The 16,056-nt window shown below is 48.8% G+C and overlaps 2 protein-coding genes across 5 annotated transcripts; one reads left to right on the top strand and one right to left on the bottom strand.

The window, feature by feature from the left end:
* Positions 1–53: 53 nt before the first annotated feature.
* On the bottom strand, positions 54–7,648 carry dnajc10 (DnaJ (Hsp40) homolog, subfamily C, member 10). 4 transcript variants are annotated; one of them, XM_088314714.1, is made up of 25 exons: positions 7,518–7,648; positions 6,198–6,439; positions 5,345–5,507; positions 5,220–5,270; positions 5,039–5,121; positions 4,837–4,968; positions 4,499–4,592; positions 4,354–4,431; positions 4,234–4,277; positions 4,099–4,164; positions 3,603–3,668; positions 3,452–3,541; positions 2,973–3,083; positions 2,793–2,907; positions 2,597–2,724; positions 2,328–2,444; positions 2,041–2,142; positions 1,897–1,957; positions 1,743–1,837; positions 1,524–1,657; positions 1,399–1,452; positions 933–1,080; positions 720–842; positions 538–645; positions 54–303 (listed from the first exon to the last, which is right to left on the bottom strand). In XM_088314714.1, exons 2-25 carry the CDS (start codon positions 6,426–6,428, stop codon positions 292–294), a joined length of 2,406 nt encoding a protein of 801 aa, XP_088170840.1. In that variant the 5' UTR covers positions 6,429–6,439; positions 7,518–7,648; the 3' UTR covers positions 54–291. The 4 variants fall into 4 exon arrangements, with proteins under 4 accessions (XP_088170840.1, XP_088170841.1, XP_088170842.1 ...); XM_088314715.1 differs by having other exon boundaries at positions 6,198–6,442; positions 7,518–7,640; XM_088314716.1 differs by having other exon boundaries at positions 7,498–7,587.
* Positions 7,649–7,828: 180 nt separating this feature from the next.
* Positions 7,829–10,997, top strand: nup35 (nucleoporin 35). Its single transcript, XM_088314718.1, has 9 exons — positions 7,829–8,184; positions 9,029–9,193; positions 9,305–9,429; positions 9,513–9,564; positions 9,642–9,750; positions 10,178–10,247; positions 10,318–10,446; positions 10,577–10,699; positions 10,785–10,997. The coding sequence occupies exons 1-9, from the start codon at positions 8,172–8,174 to the stop codon at positions 10,860–10,862; spliced, it is 864 nt and encodes a 287-aa protein (XP_088170844.1). The 5' UTR covers positions 7,829–8,171; the 3' UTR covers positions 10,863–10,997.
* The last annotated feature ends 5,059 nt before the right edge of the window (positions 10,998–16,056 follow it).

The raw sequence follows: 16,056 nt of genomic DNA, 5'->3' as shown, positions 1-16,056 counted from the left end.
CTTCTCTGCTGGTTTAACGTGACATCATGACCGAACCAAGATGATGACAGGACTATCTGGGAATAGTTTGGTTTTATTTGTATACATTCAGCAATTGTGCGCGCGTGCGCGTGTGTGTCAGAAGCAATGTCTCCTTGTTTTACCTCACAGAGTAAATACCAACCACAGAGACGTTCATGTTTAAAACGGAAAACTAAGAAATAAGAACAAGGCAGAGAAGGAGCTGATGACTAGAGTCCAGGGTGCCATCTGTCCCTCGGTAGTGTTTGTGGGGCTGTCCAATCCCGTCCGTCAGAGTTCGTCCTGAGGGGACAATTTTTTGGGGTGGGTTTTTACAGCTTATAAGTTGTCCATGCATGCTCAAGTAGCACAACATTGAAGCGAATTCCAACTATGTATTAGCATAAAGCTAACATCATCAGATGTTATGTTAGGTTACTTCAACTGATGTCCTTTCAAGCTCTTAACATCTTAGGCTGTGAGGGGGGGGGGGGGGTGTTGAGCGCACCACGCGATAAACGGGCTCAAGTAACCCACCTTCCTGTTGTTGTGCAACCGTGACGACAAGTGTTGTCGTCTCTGTCTGATGACGTCCGCAATCACGTTTGCATCTCGGCTGCTTATGTTCTCGCCGCCGCGTGGTTTCTGTCACCACATCTCATAGTTAATTCACGTGCGTGTGTGTGTGTGTGTGTGTGTGCGTGCGTACGTGTCCTCACCCTGTTGGCATCCTGGTCCGGGTAGAAGCGTACCGTGGGGTAGGCAGTGATTCCGGCTGCTTGACAGGTCTGATAATGAGCCTGACAGTCAAGCTTACCGGCCCGGACTTCCCCTTTAAGGATCTGTCAATCGCACAGGCCATGAGACCACGCCCACTTTTTTAAAACTGGGGTGGGACGAGGATGAGTAAGATTGAGAAAATGGAGTCTCACCCGAGCCAGAACCTCAAACTCTGAGGAAAAGTGTTTGCAGGGTCCACACCACGGGGCATAAAAGTCCACCACCCAGGGGTCGCGACCTTCCAGCAGCAGCGATTGGAAGGAGCTCGGCGTGAGATCCAGCGACGCTCGAGGCAACGCGCTGCACGTTCACACGTCACCACACACAATCCATCCATCAATGTTGAATTTCTTTTGAGTTTGTGGCGCACAATTGACTTATTTGGGAGGAAAAAGTGTACATTCTTTTTCTGTACGAGATCTTGAAAATAGAATTTTGGGGAGTGACTCGTTTTTTTGTGTAAAGACCAAAAGTTTCAGCAACTTCATGGAAAAATTAATTTCTAATTTGCATTGATTTCTAAAGAATTTGGATCATGAAAAAAAAAATGATTACCATTCAATTCGAACTGAAGAATTTGTTTTTTTTTTTAATTGAAAGTTTTTCGTGTGCGCCCACCTGAGTGCCCACGTTCGCAGCGTGTGCGCGTCTCTGTGCCAGCCGTTGTAACTCCTGCACAAAAAAGGCAAGACGTCACGCGTTGTACGTCGTCATGATCGCGTGAAGCATGTTGAAGCGCATACGTGTGGCGAAAGGTCGTCTTGCCGCCGCCAGAGTACAAGCGGATTTCAGGGTACGAGCGCACGTTTTGACTTTGGCAAAACGAATGGAAGCGCTGGCAGTCCACGGAACCCACCAGAACCTGGCCCGACAACATCTGCGCACACACACACACAGTGTCTTCCGTTGTGTGTATACTTGTGCATGAAATTGCGTGCCAGTCGTGAGAGCGTCGTCCGTACCCGCGCCATGCGCTTCCATTCAGGCAGCAGAGCCTGGCACGGGCCGCACCAAGGCGCGTAAAAGTCAATGGCCCACATTTCACCTTGGCCCAAACCTGAACGACAACGACATGGAAGCAGAAGAAGAAGAAGGAGGAAGCGGCGTCAGGCTCACCTGTCACTTTCTCTGCAAAACTGAAAGGATCGAGAACCACCACGGACGGGTCGACCAGGTCCTGCGGACGCAGCGGAAAAAAAAGTCCAGCATGAACGCGATCTTGTGACGTCGACGCGGACGACGCGGACGACGGGGCGGCACCTGTACAAACTCCAGGATGCCGTCGGCCGAGTGTCGTCCTTCGTACTCGTGAACGGAAGAGCCGTTGAAGATGACCGTGGTGGGGTACGCTTGGATATTGTACTGGCAACATCGCGGACGGGCCGTTGGAAGATCAGGGCGGCAGCAAAAAGCATCAAGCAATCGTCACCCATTGATTCATTAAAGCAACTACCCGCCGACATCGCTTGATTTCCAACAACCCGATCTCTCGAAAGCATTCGACCGGTTCGGATTTTAAATGGAGGCAAATGACGGCAGGACCTCACCGTGGCGCAGATGTCCAGGTGGACGCTACAGTCCAAGGTGCCGAACTTGATCCGTCCCGCCAGCCGGATGGACGCTTTCCTCAACTCGGGAAGCAGAGCTCGACACGGCGGGCACCACTGTGGCGCCGCCGCGACAACAAAGCAAGCACAAATCCGTCATCGCCATATTCTTTTTTGTTCATTCGCAGAAAATGGATGACGGGCGAGCTTGCGTCGCATTCCACTGGCGCTCTCGTCACGTGTCGCCATTTTGTCGAAGGAGGACTCACGGGGGCAAAGAAGTCCACCAGCCACGGCTCCTTCCCGTCGGAGGGGAAGTTGTCGGGCCTCAGCGTGGTCACGTGAGCCCGCACGCTGTCGCGGGCGAAAGCCACCACGTTGTAGATGGCGTCCTTGCCTGCGAGGAAGGCCGCAGGTGAGCGCAGGAGGCGTGTCAAAAAAAAAAAAAAAAAAAGGAGCACCGACCGTGATGGATCTCAAAGTCGTGGACTCCCAAGCCTTTGAAGACGGCCACGCAGGCTTTGCCGACGTACATGGACTGACACAGCGGGAGGTCCACAAGGCAGTCGACCCGGCCCACCTGAGCACACGCACGCGCGCGCGTCACGCTCACGCGCCGACGGTGACACCGAGACGGAGCGCTACCTGAATGTGGTCGTCGCGGAGGAAGGCCTGCAGCTTCTTGTACTCGTCCACGCTTTGGCCGCGCTCTCCGAACGTGAAGGTGATCAACCAGCGGTGGCGGGCCAGCTTCAACTGAGGACACGAGGACACTTAGCGACGGCGAGTGCGACTTTTAACACGTGCGGGTGTCGAGCGCCGGCGGACCGAAACGTGTTCCCGTGTGAGGTTCATCTTTCACCGTCCTCCCAAATGAAGCCGAAGAAAGCGCATCTTTGAAGAAACATTTTGATTCCTTCGCTTGCAACTCAACATGAGACGCTCTTCTGCCATCGATTGCTTACGCGTTTCCCGCTCATTTCTACGCCTTCGTACGGAAAGCACTTTGTAACATCTCCAGCTGTTGTGAAATGCGCTGTCATTTTATCGCCGTGGTATCGGTGTGAAAAGAAAAGAGGCGCGGAAAGTCCCGAGCGGTTTCAAACGGACGTGTCGGTATTTACGTGGAAGTTGTCGGCCGTGAGCAGCTGTAAGTCGGGCAGGCGTCGGAGGACCCGAGTGTAGATCTCGCCGCTGTCCAGCGTCGTCAGCCACTGCGAGCACAACTTGCGTCAGTCACGTGCGCTCCGGCGGACGTGCCCACGCAACGCTCACCAGCACGCTGCCTTCCACATCCGGAGCGCTTCCCGGCGGAAAGAGGGCGGTCGCTCCGCCGGTGACCTGCCGGCGGCATGACAGTCATGACTTGTCACCTTGCGCTTCGGCAATATTCAGAAGAGCCAAAATGCAGAAAGACGGCTTTTTTTCACGGCCACTCATATACAAGGCGCGTGATTGGAGATCAATCGATGAGAGGGCGAGCCCTGACCTTTCACCAGCCCAAAAAAAAAAAAAAAGCCTAGCGGCAGAGGTTTCCTGTTTCCGGCTTGGAGGAATGCAACACAGCCAGCTTTCAGATAATTGGCATAAGTGATGTGGTGCGCGCAAGACAGGCCAAGTGTGTTTCTGTCGTCCCAAGCTACTTGCGGACGATTAAAAGGACGAAAAAGCTTCTTGCCCGTCCGCCCATCGCTGCGTGCAACTTTCATTTTGCTCGCATTATTTTCTATCCTTTAGGATCATATTTCCATGCATCTTTTTCAACGTTTACCTGGAAACTCTGGCAGAGTCGCGGCTGTGAAATGCAGTCCATCCAGCCGACCCTCACCAGGCCATCCTACGCACGCACACGTTTGTTGTTCTCAGCGTTTATTTTCCCCGTTTCCAAAGGGATCGGCATCCTCACCAACATGGACGCCAGCTTCTGTCGAGTTGTGTGCTCCAGACAATCTGCGAAGACGCCTCGTCAGCACGTGCTCAGTTGTGAGCGAGCGCGTCGCACGCAGGCAGCGGCGGCCGGTTTTACCTCCCGTGTCCGCGCAGAAGGTGATGAGCCAGCCCAGGCCCGCCGCAAAGGCGCTCTCCATCTCTTTGAACACGTTGCCTAGCAACGACAGCCGTCAAGGGATCGCTCCACGGCAGGCCTGCGCGGCGGTGGGCCGTTCGCTCACCTTGCCACAGCTGCGTGACGCTGGTCTTGATGAACCGCATGCTGAAGCTCACCAGATTGTCTTTGACGCGCTCACCGTGGAACTTCTCCGGTTTCTGAAGGATGACCGCGTGAGGGCGAGCAAAACGGTCGCGAGGGACACGAGTACGGTGAAGAACAGCACCGAAGACGAGCAAGACGAGGAAAGTGAAAAATACGAAATGGGAGGAACGCGAGGAGGGCGATGAAGGCCCACGACGCGGGAGGAGTTTCTGAGCTCGGCCCATGTGACGCGTGACGAGGCCGCGAAGACGGCGAGGGCAAAAGGAGGACCGACGGCGAGGCAGGCGCGGCGCTCACGTGTCCCGCTGCGAAGATGTAGAGGCTGGGGTAGCTGCTGACGCCTTTGCTCCGACACAAGTGGTGGTTGTCGCCGCAGTTGACGGCGCCGATGCGGATGGCGCCGTCCATCTCCTTCGCAAACTCCCGCCACTGACGCACACAAACAAAGTGATGATGATGGCGTGCGCACTTGTGCGTGCACGTAGGACATCGCCGTTACCGTGGGGGCCAGCTGGTGACAGTGTGAACAACGTGGGGAGTAAAAGTTGATGAACCAGATCTCGCCGGAATTCACCGCCGCCTCTGAAACACGCACGCACACGCACACAACGATCAAACGCGACACAACCATTTTGTGGCCGGCAAACACAAATCCGGAGTCAATTTTGTCGGCTTCTTACCAAAGTCTGCGGAGTCCAGCGTGATGATCTCCAAGTCGTCGTCGTAGATTCCTGGCCAACATCGGAGGATGGTTTACACTTTCCCGGGTGAGCTGAAAAGAAAGCGTGGCACGGCGCCGACTCACCAAAGTCGTAGCGGTAGAAGTTCCAGCTCTCGTATCGGCCGCCTCGCGCCTCGTCCAGCCCCTTCTCGCCGTACTTGTCGTATTTCTTGCGCAGGTCATCGTCCTTCAGGACCTCGTAGGCTCGGTTGACCTGCAGGAACTTCTCGTGGGCCGACGCGTCTCCCTGTTGACATTTTGGAGAGGCAGGCGCTCGCAAATTGTTTTCAAGCGAGCCAAACGGCAATTAAACACAACGACTGCATACCATAAATGCCAGAAGAATTCAATAGGAGACCCATTTGTGGGGAGGGTTCAAGTCACAATCTCACTTTTTTTGGGGGGGGGTTATTTGAGTTCAAAAAAGTCTTTTTTTTTTTTTTTTTCCAACCAATACATATTATGGTGGCGTATAAAGTTGGATTTTTCCAAAATGAAGTTGCAATCTGAGATTGAAAAAATAAAAATCAGAATTTGATAAAGGAAGCTGGTGCCAGTATTTCACGAGGTCAATTACAAAAATGTATTGTATAATGTATACAGACATTTAAAACGGGCTGGATAGGGGCTCTTGAGGGCCAACATTGGGGAACCCCACATTTAATCCGGCCTGCCAAAGTTGAAAAAAATTAAATGAATAAACCTGGTAATTGTTTTATTTTCGAAATATTGTGAGGCGTCAAAGACATATTTTGTTGTAAAGCTTTTGTTCACTTTCATTTCAAATTAAATTGATTTTTTTTCTCAGATGAGGTGAGGTTACCAAAACACTTCATCCCTCTTCTCCTCCTGGTCCAACCCCTCTGAAAATCCCAAAAAGTTTGCCCACCCCTGATTTAGACAGTAATAGTGTTTTGGGGGGATGTCTGCTGCTCACGGGGTTCTTGTCGGGGTGCATGGTGAGCGCCAGTTTCTTGAAGGCTTGTCGGATCTGGCGCGTGCTGGCGTCCCTGCCCACCCCCAGCAGCTCGTAGTAGTCCCGACCCGCCGCACCGACCAAGACTGGCGACAGGGTGGCGCCGAGGAGCAGCAGTGCTAGAAGTGCGCCAACGGGACAAGGTCTTGGAGCCCGCGACGCCAGCCGGGACCACATCTCCTGTCTTGGCATTGCGCACGCTGCTGCTGGACAAATACGATGCAAACACCACACAACGGGAGTTAGTCGAAGTACATCTTTGTGCAGACATCCTAATAGGACTTCACCTCAATCGGACACGTGCATGATACTAGTCTGTGGACTTACAACTTGTATTCAGTATTGTTGTCGACTATCGTACCTGCTTGGTTGCAAGTCACTTTTTTTTTAAAGGGTACATTACCCTTTTAATGGTGAGCAGGGTTTCCTCCCAGAAAATGTGTGAAGCTTGGTGGTGGAGAGGCCCACCGGCTTCATAAAAGATACTTCATTGTAGTCAGTGTACTGTATTTACATTTGCGCTGATGGAAAATATCTTGATATAAATAGCAACCCTCATGGGGATATGCAGTTTAGAGAATGGATGGAAATAACTACAATAAAAAAGACACATGTGCTCATGATTTTTTTTAAACAACAACAAACGTTTTCAATGTTCATAATTACGACACCTTTTAGAGCAAATAAATATCGTCTCCAAATATCGGTTAATAATAATAATAATAATAATGCCTTTATTAGTCCCACAATGGGGAAATTCGAGATTCAAACCCAGGCCTCCTGGGGGAGACTGGGTCCTGAACGCGGCGCCTTAGACCACTCGGCCATCCTGGCAGCCACCTCGACCACTAAGAATCATTGTCAGAAACAGTCCTGAGAAAAAAATACATTGCGATGTATCATAACATGAGAAAGGAACAGAAAGCTCAAATTGGAAATAAACCAACATTTTAGTCCGCACATGTACATCACTTGCCTTTGACAGCACAGAGCAACTGTTTCACACAACACTTAAATATGAACTACATCAACATACAGCTACAAAAATTATATTTCCCGGCGACTTTAAAACTCACGAAACGATACGATCCGGAAACTTATGAGATGCCATGTTGAGTTTGTCGTCTTTAAAATGAGCAAGATTTGCCAAAGGAAGCTAACAAGTGGAAACATATGCGACTAATTGAGCTCATTGGCTTCGTCGCGATCTAAATCGTTCTTGAAATTTACCGAAACGATATTTTATACAATTTTACCGTACATGCAACTAGGCGTGGATACCTAAATTGAAGCTTTATCGCCCTCAGAGGGAAAAAGTCGCACTGGTTGCGGTGAAAACTGAAGATCCTCCTCGACATCCGGATATCGCCGGTATCAAGTTAGTGAACACGCGCTTCATTTTCCGGTAACTGCCTTTCAGAAGAAAAGAGTGTGCCGAGAGCAGAGTTAGATACATTCGTGTGTGTGGTTAAAAAAAAAACGATAGCAAACTTGGCCAAACCGGTTAGACCAAATGTTTTGGAATGGGAAATTAAGACACTTTAGTTTGAAAATAGATTTGTTTAAAGGTTAGCCTGTGTGGTGAAACCTGTAGCGCGTTCTGCGTTGGGTCCTTGAACGCATCTTTTCAAACTGCAAATTACTTCCGGTCTGAGCTACCGATGAAATGCATCGTGCCTGACCGACCGACGGAGCGACCTACATATATACATACCCTCTACACTCCCAACACATTTGGACTCGTTACAAATTGGATTGAGGCCACTTTTTACGAAACATTTGGGTGACATCGATCCGTCCCCGAAAGGCTCGTCACGTCCAGCGCTTTGACACGTTTTAGCGTGCCGCTAGCCGCGTTAGCCAGGCGTTAGCCCGGCGTCACTTCCGGCATTTGAAACCCGCGGCCCAAAACAAGCCAAAGTTTACCAAACCGTAATGGAGCTCCACGGTAAGTCCACTTTGACCATAACGCGCTGATCGTTCTCCTTATTTTTCTTACTAATAGTTGGTTAGCTTCAAGAAGACATTATGCCGTTTTTGCACAATTTAAAAGAGTTACCAGGCGTCTTAATAACATCTCTGTGGGACGCTTTCGTCAAAGTCCCCCAAGGATCAAGAATTGCAGACATAGTTTTACAGCACAGAAGCACTATCATGTCAAAGCCACAAGGTAAGCAGAGCTGCACTGCTGGTGCAGACTAGCGTTAGCAACTCTAGCTTCTGGTAATACATTTACTATAATGTCTATTTTTGGGCTATGGTTGGCGCAGATTTGTGTTCGTAAATCTGATAATGTATTTCAAATTATGTAAGGCTAATTTGTTTGACCATGACAGGCAACACGGCACCACATTAATTGACAATTGTGATCCACCAGTCGTGCCGCAATAATATCTACAGAGATGAGCACTTGACCCTATTTTGCTGGTCCGTCCGCATCCTGGGCACCTTTCCCTCATTACAGTTTTATCCTTATTCCTAAAAAGAATCGCCCTCTGTCAACGTCCGTCTTCTTCCTTTTAAAGCGCCGTCCTTACTTTTAAGCAGTCCGTTCTATTGCTCAGTCCGTCTTATCGTCCTCCGGCCTCCGTCTAAAAATAAAAAAAAAATGAGCGTCCGTCCAAAACGGACTGGCCATCTCTGAAAATGTTTGTGCGTTTGCGTTGGCTTTGTGGCCCGCCATTGGCCCAAACGCTCTGCGGGGCAGCAGATCCGCCACTAAAACCAGCCAATTCCGCCATGGCAAGAAATAAGAATTTGAAAGTGACCGTAAATTGCGTGCGTCCTCACAGTGGGATCGGAACCCATGGCTTTGGGCTCCCCGACCTCTCCCAAGCCCGCCCATGGCGCTCAGTTCCTGCCGGGCTTCCTGATGGGCGACCTGCCTGCACCCACCAGTCCCCAGCCACGCCCCTTCAGTGTGACCATGCCCCTTATGGACAGCTCTGTCCTCAAAGGTGAGAGGGCCTGAGCATGTGAGTGGGACTGTGCGAATGTGTGTTGGGAGAAACAACGTGCGTTTGTTAGCGAGAGAGTGAGTTTTTAACAATAGTGTGTGTGTTGAGGAGGCGCTGCAGGGTCGAGCCCACAGCCAGTGGTCCCCACCCCGAAAGACAAGAGTGGCGCCCCGCCCGTGCGCAGCATCCACGATGGGCCGGTTACCGTGGCAACGCCCCTCAGCGCTCACAGACAGGTTGGCGGTGAAGCAGCATCACAATCGCAGTCTCTCAAGCGTGCATAATCCTTGCGTGCGTGCGTGCGTGCGTGCGTGTGTAGTCTTTCCCCAGCATGCAGTCTCCGGTGTCGGCACGCCAGGCGTCCACTTCGGGTACACGGCGTCCATCATCATCATCTTCATCAGGCTGTGATGTCACACGACTGATGATGTCACGCACGTGTTTTCAGGCGTGCAGCAACTGTGCCTGTCCCCTGCTCAAGTGGACCCTTTCTACAGTCAGGGAGAGGCTCTGTCCTCCGAGGACCTTCTCGACCAGACCTGGGTCACCGTCTTTGGGTCTGTCAAAGAATCCCAAGCAAAATATTCACGAGTGTATTGTTGCGCAACATGTCACCCATTATTTTGCCATGCATTCCAATTCATTACAATTGAAACACATTTAAAAAAAAAAAAAAAAAACATTTTCAACTTACCTAAAAATTCCCTCGGACAAAAACTTTTTCACCACTTGACCTCCGACCAAAAATGTTTTCAATGACGCATTCAACAAAACAGATTGACATCATTGCTCCCATTTGAAATTCAAATCCTTCAATTGACCTTGCTCATGGTTTTCAACAAAACACAAAAATGTCCACGTGCCATGAATAAAATTGGGCATGAAACAATTCCGTCTTCACACACGCAAGTTCTCCAGAAATGCCAAATGTCGTCTTTCGAATGTTGAGGTGGACTCACGTGTGTGCATGTTGTGACGTGTCAGTTTCCCGCCAGCTTCGGCTTCCTACATCCTGCTGCAGTTTGCTCAGTATGGAAACATCCTCAAACACACCGTAAGACGCACACACACGTTGTAATGTGAGGTCGCAATAATAATCATCATCATGTTTGTGTGCGGTGTAGATGGCGTCTCCCGGCAACTGGATGCATCTTCAGTATCAGTCGCGACTTCAGGCACGTAAAGCGTTGTCCAAAGACGGCAAAGTCTTCGGAGACGCCATCATGGTGGGCGTCAAACCATGCATAGACAAGGTATTCTGAAATGTAATTTGTATTATGGACTGTTAAGAGGCCAAAGAATTTTGGCTCCAAGCAGCGATGTCGGGCTTCTTGACAATGAATGAAGTTTATCGTCTGTGCATTGTCGCGTTTTGGCTGCCAGAGTGTGATGGAAAGCGGCGAAGTGGCCGCTTCACCTCTGGCAAGCTCCGCCCTTCCTTGCACGCCACGCTCGGCCATCAGACCGCTTAGCGCCACCTACAGGAACTCCGCCAGCAACTACCAGGTACGCTCGCGCGTCACCATGAGTGTGCGTGCACGTATATCAGAAGTGCGTATATATTTGTGTGGGTCCGCATTTATTTTTGTAGGTGGTGACCGACAGACACACGCCCAGGAAAGACGACAGTTTCGTCTCCAAGGCCATGGAGTACATGTTTGGATGGTGACATCATTGCTGGACACCTGTTGCTGATTGGATGAGGATGCGTGTGTGTGTGTGCGTGCGTGCGTGCGTGTGGCCGGCCTCGCGTCTTTTGTTGTCATTTTTTTTAATCTTTCAATAAAGTTTGTACATGAGATGATGACACTGTTTTCTTGGTTTGCCACACGCCACACAGGAAGTGCCGCCCGCAATAATCTTTTTACCCAACACAAATGCATTTGAACGTCATGTTTCTATGAAAACCTTGAATTATTAAACCACATCTTAACAGCCAGCTGAATAGTCCCTTAACAGTGTTTAAATGAAGTGCACGTCAGATTCTCCCCACTAGAGGGCAGCAAGCCTTGCAACATCCAACCACCTTCAGTTCACGTAGACTTGCATGTAGTGAAACGACAAGGGCAGTTGGTGGCGCCAATGCGCCATCAATCTAGTTAAGGACAATCGATGAGGCAATCTTGGCGTCTTTATACCAATACTTAAAAAAAGGAGGAGTCAATTTTATTTGTATAGCCCTTAATCACAGACAGTCTCAAAGGGCTTTACATAGCCACAATCGACATCCCCGATCTTAACCCCCAGGAGGGCAAGGAAAAACTCACAAAACCAACCAGTGTGCCACAACACACGCTTTGGTCTGCAAGTGTCATATCTGTTTGTCGCCATGGCAACGCCTCTGGTCGCAGCAGCTATTGTGATTTCCAAAACAACATCGGGCTTCAAACGCTCCTTTGCATCAAATGTGCGTGGGTGTCCCCTAACAGACAGGAAGTGGGCTCTGATTGGACGTTAGCAATTTGGCGCTTGATCCCAAACAGGAAGTGGCGACCTCGAACATCCTGTCACACTTCCATCCCGTGTCCTTGACCATTTTTATCGCCATAGAAACGTTTCGCATCCTTCGTGCACACTAATACATCCAACACATGAAATTCGAGAGAAACTTGCTGCTTGTTGGAGTGAGTGTGAGAGGCTTCGTGTAAGGGCCGTGTGTGGGTCATTTTGTGCGTGTGTGTGAGGGGGGGGGGCGCTTTCCTGTGCTGTTGTAAATAAACTGCAGTCACATCATACCAATGACTACAAGATAACATTTCGTGAGTGTGGGTGTGTGAGCGTGTGTGTCCAAATGTTGGGCAAGTAATGAGTTCAAAGCCTGCAGCACAAACACGGGGTGTGTTTGTGTGCATAGGGGTGTGTGTGTGTTATCCCACAGGCAACACAAGTTGTGTTACACACACACACACACACAATAAGTTTGTGTATATTCATAGAGATGCTCCTTACTTGCTAAAAGCACATGCATGCTAGCTGTTTGCCTGCTAATGCTAATAATTAGCTGAAGGATGTTTTGTTTTTGAAGTTGTTAACGTCAGGAGCGTTCATCTGGTGATGCAAGTCAACCACTTAAAGATGCCAGTTGCTGACGTGATGATGCTCGTCCTCTTCAGCATGAGCATATTCCATCCGGTATGCAAACGTTGCGCTCTGGTTAGCGTCAAGCGAGCAAATGTTTTGACGTGTTGTCATCTGAAAGAAGAAGAAATCATCTCGACTTCTTTCGTTTACGGTGTGCGCCGCTTGACCGCACCATTTGCCGAAGGCGAAGAAAACTTGAGATGAGTCTTGTTTTGAGCTCATGTGGACGGCGAATGTTTTGATGCCGTTCAACACTGTCGGGTGTAAAGAAAAAGAAAAAGTCATTTTCGTGCTTTGGGGATAAATTGCATTTTCATTCATTTGAATGTTTGCGGCGAGGCTCGGCGAGGCTCGGCGGTCGTTTCCCAACCGAGACGTTGTGCGTTGGATCCGCAGCCATCGCGCCGCGATGTTGAAGTAAGATACGGAAGTAATTGTGTGAAGCGTTTCGAGAACCGCAGGTAGGAAAGCGGCAGCCCATTTGCCGACAAATTCAACACTTCATTGGATATAAAAACGCCAGCGACAGGGGGCGCTACAAACGCTCACTGCGACCGATCAGAAGCCAGACGAAAGTGGAGATGATAAACCCCCCCAAAAAAGGGATTCATGCACGTGACCGTTACAACCTGCGTGTGTGCGTGTTTGTCCTGAGAGATAAGCAAGTCGCAACCGCAGAAAATAAAATTCAAGATGAAAACCCATTCACAAAGCCCCACCTCCCTTTCACACGCACACTTACAACCTAACAACGAGCACCGACATTGTGCGTCGCCGCCCCAGACAGAAAACAGAGCAAAAGTCGCTCAGCAGGCTCGCCGGCCACCTTTATTTCTTTATTTCAATTCATTTGGACACGTTTGATGCGGCGACTGTGGCGGCGTTCTGAGCCTTCCTTTCCTCGGCATCATCCGGAAGCTCCGAAGCTACATGTTGCATTGCGTCGCTAAGCAGGACGCTGACAATCTGTGTGTGTGTGTGTGTGTTTTATGTTTATCTGAGGAATGCGACAAGCGGCTGTGTGCCTGCTCCTTTCACATCTATTGACTACTGATTAGACTGATCAGATCCAGACCAGTGATTGGTGTGTGCGTGCGTGTGTTGGGAGTGTCCTTGCACATGGGTGTGTATGCATTTTGTTGTCGGTGTGTGTAGCTATTTGTGTGTCTGTGTGGAATCGTGTATGTTTGTATGTGCGCATGTCTTGGATTTTGTTTTTTCTCCATTCATGATCTTTTCCACTTCTGTTCAATTGATCCCGCATTGTTGCCGTTGCCATGGCTTCCAGGATGGCCGAGTGGTCTAAGGCGCCGCGTTCAGGACCCAGTCTCCCCAGGAGGCCTGGGTTCGAATCTTGAATTTCCCCATTGTGGGACTAATAAAGGGAATATTATTATTATTATTATTATTATTATTAGCAAGCAGGTGATGTTGCTCGGATCACAACGTGACATTCTTCGCACGTGTGTCTCCATCTGACCATGTATGGCCGCGTTCCTCTCCTTGTCGCACACGCACACACCTAGTCAAAGTAGGTCATTCATAAAAAGTGTAAATATTTCTTCAGAGATGTATATGGTGGAGTCACGTGTCCCACGGGGGCTAGAGGAGGACGTGGGGGGAGGGGTGTGGTTAGGGAATGTGTGTGAACAGCTTGTGACGTCTCCAGGCTATGATAACATCTGCTAATTGCTAACATCAAGACCGTGTGTCGCTCCGTGTGCGTGTGTGCGTCTTGTCTTTTTTGGGGATGAATCCAAGATGGCGTGGTGACCTCGTGCAGGGCTCAGTGATGATTTTGGTCACGAAACGTGTGCGTGTGTTCATTCGCGTGCATTTTTTAATAAGGGGATAAAAAAGAAACAATGTTTGTTTTTCATCCAGATTAAACAATTAATGGCCAAACTGGTGCAACTTTAGGCCACCTTTCGGCCTTCACAGTCCACGTCAATTTCTCAAGATCATTCGATCGGTCGTTAGTGCGCCCTCCGGTGGACAACATTAGCAACAACTTTCGGTGACTTGCAGTGAAAATCAGACTTTTGAAGCCACATTTAGTGAGCTAATTAATACCTCGAGGATGCTAGTTGTTAGCAAGGTTCTTCATTTTAGCTAACTCAAACTAACGTTGAAAAATACACCAACTTTAATGAAATAAAACAAAACGCAAAATGTTTCGTTTCGCTTGTTTTTTTTTAAAGAAAGTTTTCTTTAACTACATCTTGTGTTTGTAAAACTATAATTTTGCCAAAATGTCCTTTTGTTTTCACCTTTGTCGATTAATATAATACATGAGCTTTTTGAGTTCATTTGAAATGCATTAATTTCACTATTGCTGAAAGGTCAAACACTTGTTTGAGGATCGTCTTCTACCTCACATTATTTCTGCAAAATTTTGTGACCGTTTTTAAATCATGCGCTGGACAAACACTCCACATATTGAAAAAAAACGAAGTAAATAAAACTAATACTTAAGGTAATCAAATGATTTTGAAAAAACTAAATCTAACACAATTGCGCTAAAAACAAACTAAGTGAAACGTACCAAAGTCTTGGACGAGTGCTTGTTCACAAAGTCGTTGCTGTTAATAATAATAATAATAATATTCCCTTTATTAGTCCCACAATGGGGAAATTCGAGATTCAAACCCAGGGCTCCTGGGGAGACTGGGTCCGGAACGCGGCGCCTTAGACCACTCGGCCATCCTGGCAGCCAAGCATGTTAAGCATGTTAGCATTGTGCCGAGTAACTTAGCATCGCTGCTACAACCTTCCAAGATCCAAATGTGGTTCAACAGAACCGTTGCCTTGCATCGGGAAACGAACAGGAAGTGAGAGGGACGTAAACAGGAAGTGATCGGGACGTAAACAGGAAGTGAGCAACTCCCCCGCGCCGCAAATGCAGCGTGAGGAAACTCAGCTTTCGTCTTTTTTCGCTTCATCTCGCACTCATCAATTTGGGCCGTCCCGCACCGGAGATGCCGACAAGCGCTTTGTGTCTCACTTCCTGTCTGGCGCGCACACGTTGGTTGACGCAGTGTTTGGGCTTTGTTTACAATCTCAGGACTTCCTTTTCTCTCCTTTTGCATTCGTCAAGTCCATGCGAGCAACAAACCTGGACGTGGACCTGGACCTGAACCGGGACCTGGACCGGGACCAGAACCAGATGTCACGATGTTGATTTCAATCAAACAATAAAAGTGTCTCGAAACAAATTTCAATGTGTGTCGGGTCGTAAACGTCGACCTACTTGGAATCATTTGGCAGTATTTCAGGAAGTACTGGCGAATACTTGACGGCATTGAAGTAGTTTTGAAGTTAAAACACTTGAATCCTGTCACACTTGCTCACAATATTTATTAAGTTCCATTGGGGACAATTTACTGAGTATTTAAATTTGTTTTTCAGGCGATAGAAGAGTATTGGGGTAACTTCTTTTGATTAATGGCAGATGACAGATCATTAAGAGCATCGGATGATTTTAAGGCATAGCGGACTGTTTTTTTGGAGCACTTGTAAACTTGCGGTAATATTTCAATCAAGTGTTTGGTAGGAAAGCACATTTAGGACTTTTGATGTTACTTTTCAAGTATTTCAGGGTTTTCGGAGTGTCAATGTACTTTTTCTGAATGATTTCATTTGCTTTATAATGATTTTCGTCATATGTGAGGGAATTGAGAAGTATTTCCTTCAGTTTGTGTCGGCGTTGAGTGTTGTAATCAGATTACATTGACACGGTCGGGTGGAGAAGAGGAAACACCCCACACGCACGCGCCGCGGGG

Source organism: Idiotropiscis lumnitzeri, chromosome 14 (genome assembly GCF_059441095.1).
Source record: "Idiotropiscis lumnitzeri isolate Australia: NSW breed Sydney's pygmy pipehorse chromosome 14, RoL_Ilum_1.0, whole genome shotgun sequence".
Classification (NCBI taxonomy): domain Eukaryota; kingdom Metazoa; phylum Chordata; class Actinopteri; order Syngnathiformes; family Syngnathidae; genus Idiotropiscis; species Idiotropiscis lumnitzeri.
The sequence above is the reverse complement of the archived record's forward strand: the minus strand, read 5'-3'. Positions and strand labels throughout refer to the sequence as shown.